Here is a 13,513-nt window from a genome sequence, read left to right as displayed (position 1 = left end):
GTAAGATAATGTAAAAATTATTACAATAAAAATACTAATGGAGACATTTTAAGAATGGAATCAGAAGATAGTAACCACAATATTAACAGTGCCAGTAATAAACGTTGCTTAGACTATGTCTAAAAGATGTTACTGAAAACATGTCACATGTCGTAAAAATTTTATCTGACAAAACAGAGATGGTATCGAAAGTGGATTTACTACTGACAAGAGAAATATTTAGAAGAGGATGTTTCACCGGATCTATGAAAGAATCTGGCTGGGATTTTAAAATTTAAAAGGGAAATACAAATGGCAAACGAAGAGAGCGGATCATTGTTTTCCTATTGGATTTATAAAAGAGGCTTCCTTTATAAATGAGACAAACAAAGAGAAATCAAACCCTACAACAATATTTGAATGACGTAAATGTTAAAAATTAAAATGTTTAGAGGTAAATGGAATATAAGCTTAGTTTATTTGTTCAAGATTAAAACAAAATAATTTGTTACTTCTGGCTATTCTTCATGGACATTCTGAAAAGATTGTAACTTTAGAGAGTGAAGAATAGCTAAATTTGTTGTGATGAAGGTTGGAAATCACTTTACGTATTTCTTTTCTCTTTATTATATTCTTTTCTTTTTTTTCCTCTTTCTTTTTCCATGCACCTTTTATTCATTCTATTCTCTTTTCTTGTCTTTCTGTAGGTATTAAGCACCTGTAAATACCTCCAGGAGCATAATGGCTCAGCAGTTTAAGACACTGAGATTTCCAGCTGACAGCCCAGGTTTATCCATGCAACAGGATGAGCTCGTTTATAGATAAATAGATACCACTTTGGTGGAAAGGTAACAGCATTCCATGCACCTCAGCATATAGTCTAGCTCCCTTGGCTAAGAAACTGATAAGAATAAGAATTATATATTAAAAATGGAACAAGAGAGTTTTTTTCCTGTGTTTCCGTATTTCTTACATTCAAAATACTTTGAGTTATGATACGGTGAAATACAGACTACTTAAATTTTTAATCAGCCAACTTGAAAATGTTCTGTTATACTGCCATTATGTACCAGCACTAGAGTTCTAATATACTTATTAATAAACTGAACATGTATAACGTCTTTTGATTTATTTGTTTAACTAGGCTTTCTTTATCTAGTTTTAGGGCTTGCGTGGAGAACAGATCACATTTTCATCATATTCATGCAGAAATATTGAAAATTCAAATGGGTGCACAAATGTTTAAGTAGTATGGTCTATATAAAAAAGGTAAAGGTTCCCCCGCACATGCGTGCTAGTCGTTTCCAACTCTAGGGGCCGGTGCTCATCTCCGTTTCAAAGCCAAAGAGCCAGTGCTTGTCCGAGGACATATCCGTGGTCATGTGACCGGCATGACTAGAGCGCCAAAGGCGCACGGAACACTGTTACCTTCCCACCGGAGTGGTCCCTATTTTCCTACTTGCATTTTTATGTGCTTTCGAACTGCTAGGTTGGCAGAAGCTGGGACGAGTAACAGGCGCTCACTCTGTTACGCGGCACTCAGGATTCGACCCGCCAAACTGCCGACCTTCTGATCGACAAGCTCAGCATCCTAACCCACTGAGCCACCGCGTCCCTTTTATGGTCTATATACCAGGCCCAATTTCAAGCAAACCTAAACTGCTCTCTTAGACACAGACTTTTTCTGCCTCTAATTAGCATGTATCCAACAGAATTGCATTAGAGTTCTCTGGAAGTTAGTTCATATAGGTTCTGGACTTTTTGCTAAGGTTTTGTTAGCAGCCACAGATTCACAAGGCAGGGATTTAGAGAACATCAATAAGTAACTTCTGTTTGCAAGCTAACAAAGGAAACAAAAAATATCACCAGGGAAAGCGATACGGGTAATGTTACTAAATTAAATTATTACAATTATTACAATTATTACTAAAATTAAGTAGTAATAAGGGAGGAAAATAATTTTAATGAGGAAATTGGAACCCTCAGGATTCTTTATTTAACTTCAGAACCTTAAAATTCAAAACAGCTTCCCTAAAAAAAAATGAATGGCAAGGTGATTCATTCCTAGCAGGAGTCAAAGTGGTTAAGTTCAAGGCCAAATAATGTGAAAAATAATGAGGTAAATGTCTGATCTCAGAGAGTTTAAAGGAATGCAGACTACCCGGTGGGGGAAAAAGGCACAGCAGTTTAATTTGCTTTTTTCTGCCACATTTCCAAAGTTCAGGTCTAGAATAACAGTAAACATCTTTTTTTGAGCTACGGCATTCAGAATTCATGAAAACAGAACACCAGACCTGCATTTCAGTTTTTTTGTGTTTTTTTTAAAAAGAATTTGATTTGACAGTAAATTTTCAGGTACAGCTCTCAGAAATAACAAGATGGATACCAACATAAGAGGTACTAAAATGTTAAAAAGGTTTTTAACCAATTAATATATTTAAAAAATTGGCCCAGAGCAATTTCTTTAGGTAATGTTTTTGCAAGGTATTTCTGTATTGGTGAAGGGAGCTCAGTCACTGAATTAAATTGTCCCACTTGGCATTTGTCATATATAACAATTTTTTTTTCCTGTTTCAATAATGGCCATAACATTTTACATTTGCTAGGAGTAATTGCTTTTGGCATTTGACAGACTTATTCACAGATCACTTTGCAGAAACTATAGGCAGTAGAATTCCTTTCATTACTGATCATTTCACGACAAAGAAAAGGCAAAACCTATATTCCAGAGCAAGTTACATGGAAGACCTTAGAATTTTGCTTTCATATAAACTACTTCAGAGTGAGGAGTAAAGGGGGAAAAAATAAAACATATCAAAACAAAATCAAGGTATTCATTTCTAAAGTCTCTCTCAACAATTTCCTCAAGTACAATTTTCAATTAATAAATAAAAATTAAGATGTAGCATTTTGATAAAATTTTAATTTAATTTAATTTAATTTAATAACATTTATATACCGCCCTTCTCCCTGAGGACTCAGGGCGGTTCACAGGGCAGAATAAAATAGCAAATACAAACATTAAAAAAAGATTAAACAATTGCCCTAGTTAAAAACAATGGAAACACAGCGCTAAAAACCCCAAGAAAAATTAAAAGACCAAAGATAAAACAACCCCAGCAATCCCCATCAGGCTAGGCCAGCTTGTACAAACAGAAATGTCTTAAGATCGCGACGAAAGGAGCGAAGATCGGGCGCCATCCGGAGCTCTACCGGTAGCTGATTCCACAGCTCCGGAGCGCCCACAGAGAAGGATCTCCCCCTGGGGGCCACCAATCGACATTCTCTGACCGGTGGCACCCTGAGGAGGCCCTCTCTGTGGGAACGCACAGGGCGCAGGGAGCTTGATGCCGGCAGCAGATGTTCCCTGAGGTACTCCGGGACTAGATGACTAATTCTACTTCACTGCAAAGCTTCTGAAAAGATAAATATTTAATACATAGGTATTTAGATCATAGGAAGAGCCCTTCAAATATTTTGAATGCAGCTGCTTCAATCATTGCAATCATGGTTAAACCTAAAAGAAACTGAATAACAAAATTACAGAGTTGAAATGGATCTTGGAGGTCTTCTAGTTAGTACAACCCTCTGCTTAAGCAGGAAACCCTACACCATTTCAGACAAATGGTTGTTCAATCTCTTCTTAAAAACCTCCAGTGTTGGAGAACCCACAACTTCTGAAGGCAAGGGAATGCATTGATTTTGCTTGCCCCTAATCTAGATTATAAATTTATAAGGATTTACTTATATGGTATATCCTACGCCTATTTACATGAAATAAAATTGCTGTTAACTCATTGGGACTGCTCTATTGGCATTAGATTTCATAATGTTCCAGAGCTGAGATTAATCATTTTATTAAGCAATGCTGCTGATATACTGTTTGATGTCAATGCAATCTGACAATGTTTGGATTCATGTGACATTAATCTTGGGGTTGTTTAAGCATAATTAATTGCTTGGCTTGCACAAGATTCTATATCAAATCAAAGAAAGCATATTATGATTAAACATCAAAAATAATCACAATCTCTACAAGGTACAGCACCTTAAATTAGAATGACTGCTCTGACAATAAAATGTCCTTACTGTTTAGAATCATTGATCATTGAAATCTTTAGGATGGCTACTGATAATGTTAGGTTCCATATACAGGGGTTTTGGAGACAGTTATCAATCCTCCCTCTCTCTCTCTCTCTCTCTCTCTCTCTCTCTCTCTCTCTCTCTCTCTCTCAAAATAAGATAAAGGAAACAAAGAAGGCAAAAAACTGTCAGCAAATTGTAAAGTTTTTCATCCATAAAAAGATGGGATAAATAATAATAATAATCTGACCTTAGAATCTACATTTAATAGCTATCAGTAATAAATGAAAGTTTAATGAGATTCAAGGTACTGGTAACAGTGTTTAAAGCCCTTCATGGCATGGGGCCGGAGTACCTTAGGGAACATCTGCTGCCGGCATCAAGCTCCCTGCGCCCTGTGCGTTCCCACAGAGAGGGCCTCCTCAGGGTGCCACCGATCAGAGAATGTCGATTGGTGGCCCCCAGGGGGAGATCCTTCTCTGTGGGCGCTCCGGAGCTGTGGAACCAGCTACCAGTAGAGCTCCGGATGGCGCCCGATCTTCGCTCCTTTCGTCGCGATCTCAAGACGTTTCTGTTTGTTCAAGCCGGCCTAGCCTGATGGGGATTGGTGGGGTTTTTTAATTTTGTGCTTTAATTTTAACTTGGTGTTTTAGAATTTTATTCCAACTGTTTTAATATGGGCAATTATTTAATCTTGTTTTAACGTTTGTATTTAGTATTTTATTCTGCCCTGTGAACCGCCCTGAGTCCTCAGGGAGAAGGGCGGTATATAAATATTATTAAATTAAATTAAAAATTAAATTAAATTAATCTTCTATTTATTCTCCACTGCTTTTATTCTTCTGTACTGCTTTCAACCAGAACCTATCTCTCAATTTATAAAAGATTAATACATGAGTTCCTTTAGGAAACGGAGAAGAGAATGTCGGTATTCTGTTGAATGAGAACTTGGCATTTTTTTACTCACTATTAAAAATAAAGAAGCCAAGCCACACAGCGTAAAATCACAGCCTCACAGCCAACAACACACAAATTCAATTCCTGACTTCATTTTCCTGAAATAGAAAAGTACATACGTTTCTCAAATTTCCTACCAAGCCTTCATATACCCCTAGAACAGCAGGAAATGCAGAGTGCCAATGTTATGCTCAAGGCTGGGGAAGTTAGTCATAGAAAGTGAGAAAAAGTAAATTTTCTCACATCACTATATTTTATGTTTTCAAACTAAAATTTATACGCAGTATTCCCTCCTCGTGTCATTGAAAGGTCCTTGTTTAATAGTCTTCTAGCTTAAGACGACTTTACTTTGTAAAATTAAAGACACCGTGCTTTGGATCACTGAAACTCCTTAAATTCAGCATGACTTCATGGTTGGCTCAGAATTCTTTGCCACTGTGGCAGCCAGCCAGCCATATACCCACTACAATTTCTGCCTCCATCTCCATCATCTCCTCTTTTCAGTGCTGAGCTAGTTCATTTGGTTTTCTAAAGTGGAAAGAACGTATGTTTATCAATCAAGAACTGATGCACAAGAACTGAGTCCTACTGGAAAGGGCAGTATATAAATTCAATAAAATTCAAATTCAAAAATTCTTTTTAAAAAAACCAAGTTTATAAATTGTTTCAGATTGCAGATATTAGACCTTGAGGGGCACCCAGTCCAGATGCTTCAACTGAGATAGAACACTCAGGTGCTACTTCAGCTGATTATATAGGAATTAAACACTGCAATGGAAAAAAATAGATAGAAACAGAAAAAATCAGAAAATAACTTAGAAAACGTCTCAAGATCTTCCTGTTTTATGTATGGTAAAGGACACTGTACCACAATGATGATTTGTAGGTTCATGCAGGATTCCCCAACCTTGGCCACTTTAATACTAATGGACTTCAATTCCCAGAAGCTCACATGTCTCAAAAGAGTCAAAGGAGGGAACCCTGAATTAGTGGTATGATTCTTTAGCAAGTGGCAGTAAAACAGACTGTTGCATTTCAGTTATATACAAAAAAATAAGTAACTGTTTTACAGTTTGTATGTAAGATTCAGGAGCTTAAACTTAAAACATCTGTTTAACTCAAAATAACATTTCTTTTGTTATAGACTTACCACTTTGTGAAAAGCTGTTGAGTTTGGGATGATAAACCGACTGTGTATGGTTAAAAAGCTTTCCTATGTCTATCTACACTGGCCAAGAGTCAGAGAACAGGAGATAATGAGGACCTTTATAAAACTTGAGCAGTTTGGTCAAAGGGGAACACAATAGTCCTCTGCTTATCACACAGAGCAAAAGAATGGTGTTGTGAGCTCTAGAAAATTTGCAGGCAACACCTGCTGCTAAGGCAGATAGGTTTCAGCGACAACTTTGGGAAGAAAGGTTATTGCTGGTCACAAGATCATCTTATCCCTATGAAATGAAAGTTATAGCTCGTTCAAACCCAGGGTGCAGATTTCATTGGGATATCATGTTGACAGAATGACAGCTAAGAATGTTAACTTCCAAATAAAAGAGTGAAGTGAGGAAATAGCTACAGTTTCAAAAAGTATACATAGAGATTATTATTATTTGTACAAACATAAACAAACGTGTTTATATTTAACCATTTATATATTGAAAATATTAAGAATTACATTTTGTTTAAGAAGGAGGATATGAACGGGAGAAGGGAAGATCAAAGAAATATATTATTAATTAATATACTAATTATAGAATTATCAAACTTAATCACTAATGATTGTTAATTGATTATTATTGTCTTTTTTTCCCTTTTATTAAAACATAAACCAAGACAACACGCTGTACACTAGGCACTGGAGATTGTTATAGTTAAAACCAATAAAATGTGTGTGTGTGTGTGTGTGTGTGTGTGTCTGTATGTGTGTACATATACATATACATATACATATACATACATACATACATACATAGTGCAGGTTCGCATCCCACCAGGCTCAAGGTTGACTCAGCCTTCCATCCTTCCAAGGTAGGTAAAATGAGGACCCAGATTGTTGGGGGCAATTAAGCTGACTTTGTAATAATGCCGCTTGGGGGGTGTATGAAAGCCCTAATAAGCAGGCATATACATAGAAGCTTGTAAGCCGCCTTGAGTCTTCGGAGAAGGGCGGGATATAAATGGAATTAAAAAAAATATATATATATATATATATATATATATATATATATATATATATATATATATATATATATATATATATATATATAAAAAGTTTGCCCATCATCTCAGAGAAAACTAGACCAAATTCAATATAAATTTGATGTTCTTGAAGGGGAAACATTCAAAAGTCTTTTTCCTAAGCTGCATATGAATGAGGGGAAAAAAGACATTTGCCCAGATTTGTTGCTATTTGAAGGGGGGCAAAGGCAAGTTTCTTTGATTATAATGACAAAAATTCCAAATATAACAGGGAAAAAACCTCAATGAAAACAATGAGACAAATCTCAGCCAATTATTAGAACAGCTGCTTGCACAGCAGGTTCGCATGCCATACATAGAATCTGAGCCATTGTGTTGAAAGAAGCACCTTAAAAACATCCTCTCCAAGCTATCAATCTGAAGATTGTCAACTCCAGGTGAAGAATAGTTCCACTGTGAACTGAGAGACAAATGGAAAATGGAAATGGAAATTGACAAATGGAAAAGAAAAAGTCTCCAAGATAGATAAAAGGTGCAAACTGCATTAGGAGATACTTATTGATATCATCATGGATAGCATTGGCTACAACTTGAAGAATGGAGAATACTAAAATAATAATTTAAAAAATCCCCTTGAGATCAGAGGAATTAGAAGACAAAGAAAAGGACAAGAGCTTCAGTCCTGCAAAATCTGAGTAATGGTCGACTCAGTGCAAATGAGAAGAGGAAAACAAATGAGTGGCGTTTTCGCACGAGTCGGTTAGAGTCCATCAAGACATTGCAACGCTGAGATGAACCAATACCCAGAAAATCATTGTTATGAAATGCACCAGTTCCGTTTGATGATATTAAGTTATAAACCAGAAAATCAATTGGAACCATCCTGCTTATTCCAGGTTCACACTGCTGTGAAATTGCCAATACGTTCATGAATCATGATGGTGGCGGTGATGGGGGAGGGAGAAGGGTTTGAACGGCTTCGTGCTGTGGATTTTTAATGCTATAGGTTGGGCAACTACATAAATTTATTAAACAAACAAACAAACAAACCATATGTTTTGCAACCAGAAACAAAAACTTACAGTGCCTTAAAGAAAGCTACCATTTGGTTTTAATCACCTTTGTCTCTATACCACAGAACAACATCAAAGTATCGCAAGCGGGAGAGCACAAATTCTTACCATTGAATCTGTCTACTCATTTCCCAGCCGCTTAAAAAGATTAATCAGGCAGGGGGCCAGTGACCACGTTGTGATACAGTCACAGCCAAACAGAGGGAAAGAATGCAGCCCTCTCCCAGCCCTCACTGCTGTACAGAGCAGCCTAAGCCTTCCTCTTTCAAAAACCAGCTTACATGAAAGTTCATTATCTCGGTGTCTCCTTTTACAATTCCTGCTCTATTTTACCCCTCTCCCCCACCACATGCACACCTAAAGAATACACAAACAGTATAAAAATATAGATGATCAGAAATATGTTCTTTCTCCAAAACCCCTAGGAAGAATCCAGCTGGAGATAGAATAGGGTTGAATTTCAGAATATAACAATGTCCAGGCCTGGATCTTCCAAGAGGGTGGGCAGAAATTCTTCAAAGGGTGGAACATTTCAGACTTAGATTGCATGCAAGGCCTTGCTTGCTTCAGTCCGGGAAAAGTGGTCTCATGAGAGATGTGAAACTCACAACTTATGGCTACTATTAAATCTTTTCCTCCATCAAAATTAAGGCCAGAATGTTCAATACCAGCTGTTCAGGTTAGCCTTGAGATTGCACTCCCAATTTATTAACACTAGATTTATGATTTAATTGTAATAAAGGCCGGCAATATTAGTGCCCAGTTTTATCAATGACTGCCTATTATGGCCACAGCAAATTTACTGAAATTATCTTCATTCCAGATTTTGTTTCTCTTATTTGCATAATATAAGAGATACAGAACAAACATCAACTTTTACAGATCAATATATGTGCGTATTTTAAAGTTTAACTGCTAGATAGAATCTTGCTCCTAAAAAAATGTGTAAGTTTTATTTCAAGAATTAAAAGCCTGTAATGTACTCTCAAAAGAAAAAAAATAAAACATTTGTTTGGCTTTCTCAAACCCTTGGCTGTTCTCCCTCTAGTTCTAAAAGGGGGTGTAAAATCTGGATTTATTTTTACTTAAATTGGAACGAGATGTTTTATCCCCTGTGAAATATAATGCCCTAGCTGTTGTCTCCAAGAAATTGGTACTGAATTGGTGAAATTCCAGAAATGGGAATGTGGAATTAGGGAACCAATAGTTACAACAATTAATTAAGAATTGAAAATGCTCACAGGAACTATTTTGTTCAGGAATGCACAACAGCAAGATAGGTTCAAGATGTAATTTAAATCATATGCAGGTACACGTACATTGCATACAGTCAAAATAAATGAAAGAAAAAGCTGGCTCAAGAAAAGAGATGAGGAAAAACAAAACATGCCATAATATTTTGCATACCTTGCTCTGGCACCTGTTGCTTTCCATGATAAAAAATCCGGAAGATCAAAGAAGTGTCCTGCCTTTTCCCAGCAAGACTCTCGCAAATTCTGATAATTTTTGTGGGAGATAAAAAGGATAGTTTTAGCTCATATAATTTAAAAACAAATTTAAATCATATGCGGTAGCTAAGACAACACTGATGTTCCCTCCATCCAACTTTTAAGTTTCATAGAATGATAGAATTATATATATATAATTTATATATATATATTACATTTGCAACATCCAAACATTCATTACTAAACCTCTGCAGCATGTATTACCATTTTCTCTACATTTATATCCATGGATATATTTCTGTGCCCTTTCTATGTACTCTGAGAACCCTGCATCCTGTTCCCAAAGGAACTGGATATTAGAATATAGTTCAAGCCATAACTCTCTAATTAATAAGCAAGAAAAGAATACCAACTTAATAATGAGTCTAGATGTCTCTGGCATCTCCCAGTAGTGTCTCTAAAAGGCATCTAAGTAGCAAGACTGAACAACCTAGGATAGGAGCAAATATCTTTGGGAATACCAAGACACTATATTATCTTTAAGGTAAAATAACATCAGGACATCTTATCACCACTAAAAACTACTGGATGTCCTAATGTTGCAAATTCCCTGCATTTACGTAGGAGAATGAGTAGCAGAACCAGGGGCAGAGTCAAAAAGAGGAATTGGCCTAGATACTCTATGTAGCCACAGGTGGACCAAGTACAATCCCTCTTGAATTCAACTGACTTTTATCTAATGCCAAGATAGTGTTAACAGTTAGTTTAGTAGATTCTTATGCATAGACATGATTAGTAATACATCAGTTTAATTGGAACTTCACAGTTACTCTATTGCTCCTGACATTACTCTATTCAACTCACACAAAACTTTTCAGCAGGATACAAGAGGGGTTTGATTTGGTCCATTTGTGGCTACATAGAGACTCTAGGCAGATTCCTCTTTTGACTCCACCCCCAGGTTCTGCCACTCCTCCTACAATTTGTTTTAGAAAGAATATTTTCACAGACAGAACTTGATGGTTCAGTTCTCTATGTTTAGCCTCACACACAATAATATTTGCCCTCCATATCTTTTGCTTTGAATAAAAGTTTAATGTTGTTGACTTTAATGCTTTATTTCATGTAGTATCATGGCACTACCACTGTAATTACATCCATAATTTAGAGATAGTTTAGTCTAGTGGTTAAGGCACGAGGCTAGAAACCATGAGACCCTGAATTTTAATCCCACTTTAGCCATGAAAACCAGCTTAGTAAGTTTGAGCCAGCCATTTTCTCTCAGCCCAACACACCTCACAGGGTTGTTGTTGTTGTGGGGAAAACAGGAGGAGGTAGCATTAGAAATGCTCACCGCCTTGTGTTGTTTATAAAAATAATAAAGGTGGGATATAAAATAAATAAATATAGATATCATTATCTAACTATAATTCTTTAAATCCAATAGTTAAGCAAATCAATAGGAAAAGGAACAAAAGCAGGCATATTCTGGATAGAAATGAAATAAGAATTTCCAGGAAAGAGTATTGAAAATCCTGTAAAAAGTTTATTCTTGTTCCCTTTTATGGAAGCCAGGACTAAGATGACCAGAGAGTGATTTAGTGTCAATGGGGTCAAATGTCTAATGTAAAAGGAAAAATAAGTAGGCACTTTCTAAAAACCACAATAAAAAGATTCTAAAATGAGCCCCTTGAAACACATCCAAATGATTCATTTAGTCACCAAAATGATTTGTCACCACTGGTTAGATCAGAAAAACACATTAGGTTTGCTATATGTTTCCACACTAACAGTAAGTTTTACATATACCAACCTGATGTCACAAGTCATTCGATTACTTGCAGTACTCTACACAATTAACAAATGTACTGAAAATACCCTAATGCAGTTTTCAATATAGCAATTCATACGAAGTAATTCATTTTCCATAACTCCAGATTTATCTGTTATTCACTGGAACCCAAGTATAGTTGGCCTTCTTTTCCCAAATGTCACAATCTAGACTTTTTTTTAAAGGCTATTTTGAAAGTACTAGTCAATTCCAAGAAGTTAATCAGCTGCAAATGTGATCACAATGGTCTACCGTCCAATAGCAGATAACTCAGCAGATAACATTACTTTGACCAACTTCTTACAAGGTGACAAGCCAAATCACTTACATGTTTTCCAAGAAATACAGCTAAGACCAGAACACAAGGACCCACAACTTTAAGAGCAGACACTGAGATTTAATACTCTGCATTTAAAAAAATGAAACTAATCATTCTTCTGTTTTTTTTAATATTTAAGAAACATGATAGGTTTTAGACAATTAAAAATTTCAATCTGTTCCTTCCATTCCCACAATCTTCATATTTATTTCTGTGTAATTATTCATATTCTGCCTCCACTACTGATTTGAGGGGGCTCACAACTTCATAAAATCAATTAAACACTACAATCCTGAAAAGTGGTCAATATATAAAAAGATGCCGCTATCATAAAAACGTAAACGTTAAAAATTAGATTTCAATGGAATGATACATTCCAAATTACTTAACACTTTATGCTTTGTGATAAAGAATTGTTTTAGGTGCCTTTCTGACTCTCAATAAGAAAGGAATTCTAAGGGAAGCAAGTATTGCAAAATGAGAGGACTATAGCGAGTCTATTATATACAAAAAAAAATGGAGAAAAATGGCAGAAGTTGCAGAAATGACTACATTGACTTGTTTGACCAAGGAGGGAACAGAGTCAGGAAACTTATGGACTTTTTGCTGAAAATGGACAAAGTGAATTGGTGATGCTGGGATTTACTAATTAAAAAGGGTTGTTTGTGGGAAGAGGTTGGGAGGGTGGAGGTGGTAACTATCATGTTTGTTAGTACTGCAAAAATGGGTAGTGGCGTCTTTAGATATCTTTCTTTTCCTTTTGTCATCTTCCACTTTTTCTTTTATTCTTTCATATCTCTTTTTTCTACTTTTTTTTATGTAGGTTTTTTTAAATGTAGTTTTTTTAAAAAGGGAAGCCTATTCTGAGATTCCTGTTCTACTAAGATCCCAAAGTGGAGGCTACTGGCAGCTTGTCCTTTTGGCCAGCGGCCAGCCCATACTGGACAAGCAGATTTTATGCAAAGCAGGAAGCATATGTACAATAGTGGCCAAAATTGTGGAAACCTTTTGGGAAAAGTGTATTTTGGAGTTTTGATGGCTAGTAACACCACTTTTCTTTTGGAACAGTACCATAAAATTATATATCAATGGAAAGATAATTTAATCAACAATGTAATGCAACAAGGTTTGTTCAATTATCTGTACTGTATTCTATGAAAGGTTATAGCCAAATAACCAGAAAAAGGAAGCACAACTTGCTTAGGTTCATATCATTAGCTTTCCTTCATCTGATTGTAGCCAATGAGCATGAGTGTTTAGAGAACCAATCAGGTGGCTTGTTTTGGCAATGAGCCAATCAGATCACAGTAGCATTCAGTTACTGATGTCATGTATTGAAGCTGAGAGGAGAACATTTGTCAGTGTGTTGTGTTGGTTGGGTTTTTTTGCGTTCTTTCATTTAGCGAGCTTGTAAAATGTAATAAAATTAAAGTAATGGTGCAAAGAGTTGGCTGGTCACCCAGAAAGCGATGTAAAATAGCATTATTAAGTGAACAAGGCTACAGGTATAAAGAAATTAGAAGAAAAATTGATGGAAACTTAACCAAAGGTGGCATTTCTACTGTACACTTTTCCCAAAAGGTTTCCACAATTTTGGCCACTACTCTACATATGCATACACGTGCTC

At 36.1% G+C, this 13,513-nt stretch overlaps 1 protein-coding gene across 3 annotated transcripts in view; it reads right to left on the bottom strand.

Annotated features, from left to right (window-relative positions):
- The window catches only part of FGGY (FGGY carbohydrate kinase domain containing), a 153,007-nt gene that overhangs the window by 112,536 nt on the left and 26,958 nt on the right, over positions 1–13,513 (bottom strand). For all 3 annotated transcript variants that reach the window (XR_014492234.1, XM_083360527.1, XM_083360528.1), the window contains exon 5: positions 9,696–9,784. Coding sequence is in view for 2 of the 3 variants with exons in the window: in XM_083360527.1 (XP_083216653.1) it covers positions 9,696–9,784 (89 nt within the window). In the remaining variant the exon portion in view is untranslated. The remainder of the gene's footprint in view (positions 1–9,695; positions 9,785–13,513) is intronic.

The sequence above is a fragment of the Vipera ursinii genome, assembly GCF_947247035.1.
Source record: "Vipera ursinii genome assembly, chromosome: 3".
Lineage (NCBI taxonomy): Eukaryota > Metazoa > Chordata > Lepidosauria > Squamata > Viperidae > Vipera > Vipera ursinii.
This window is presented reverse-complemented; position numbering and strand designations above follow the sequence as displayed.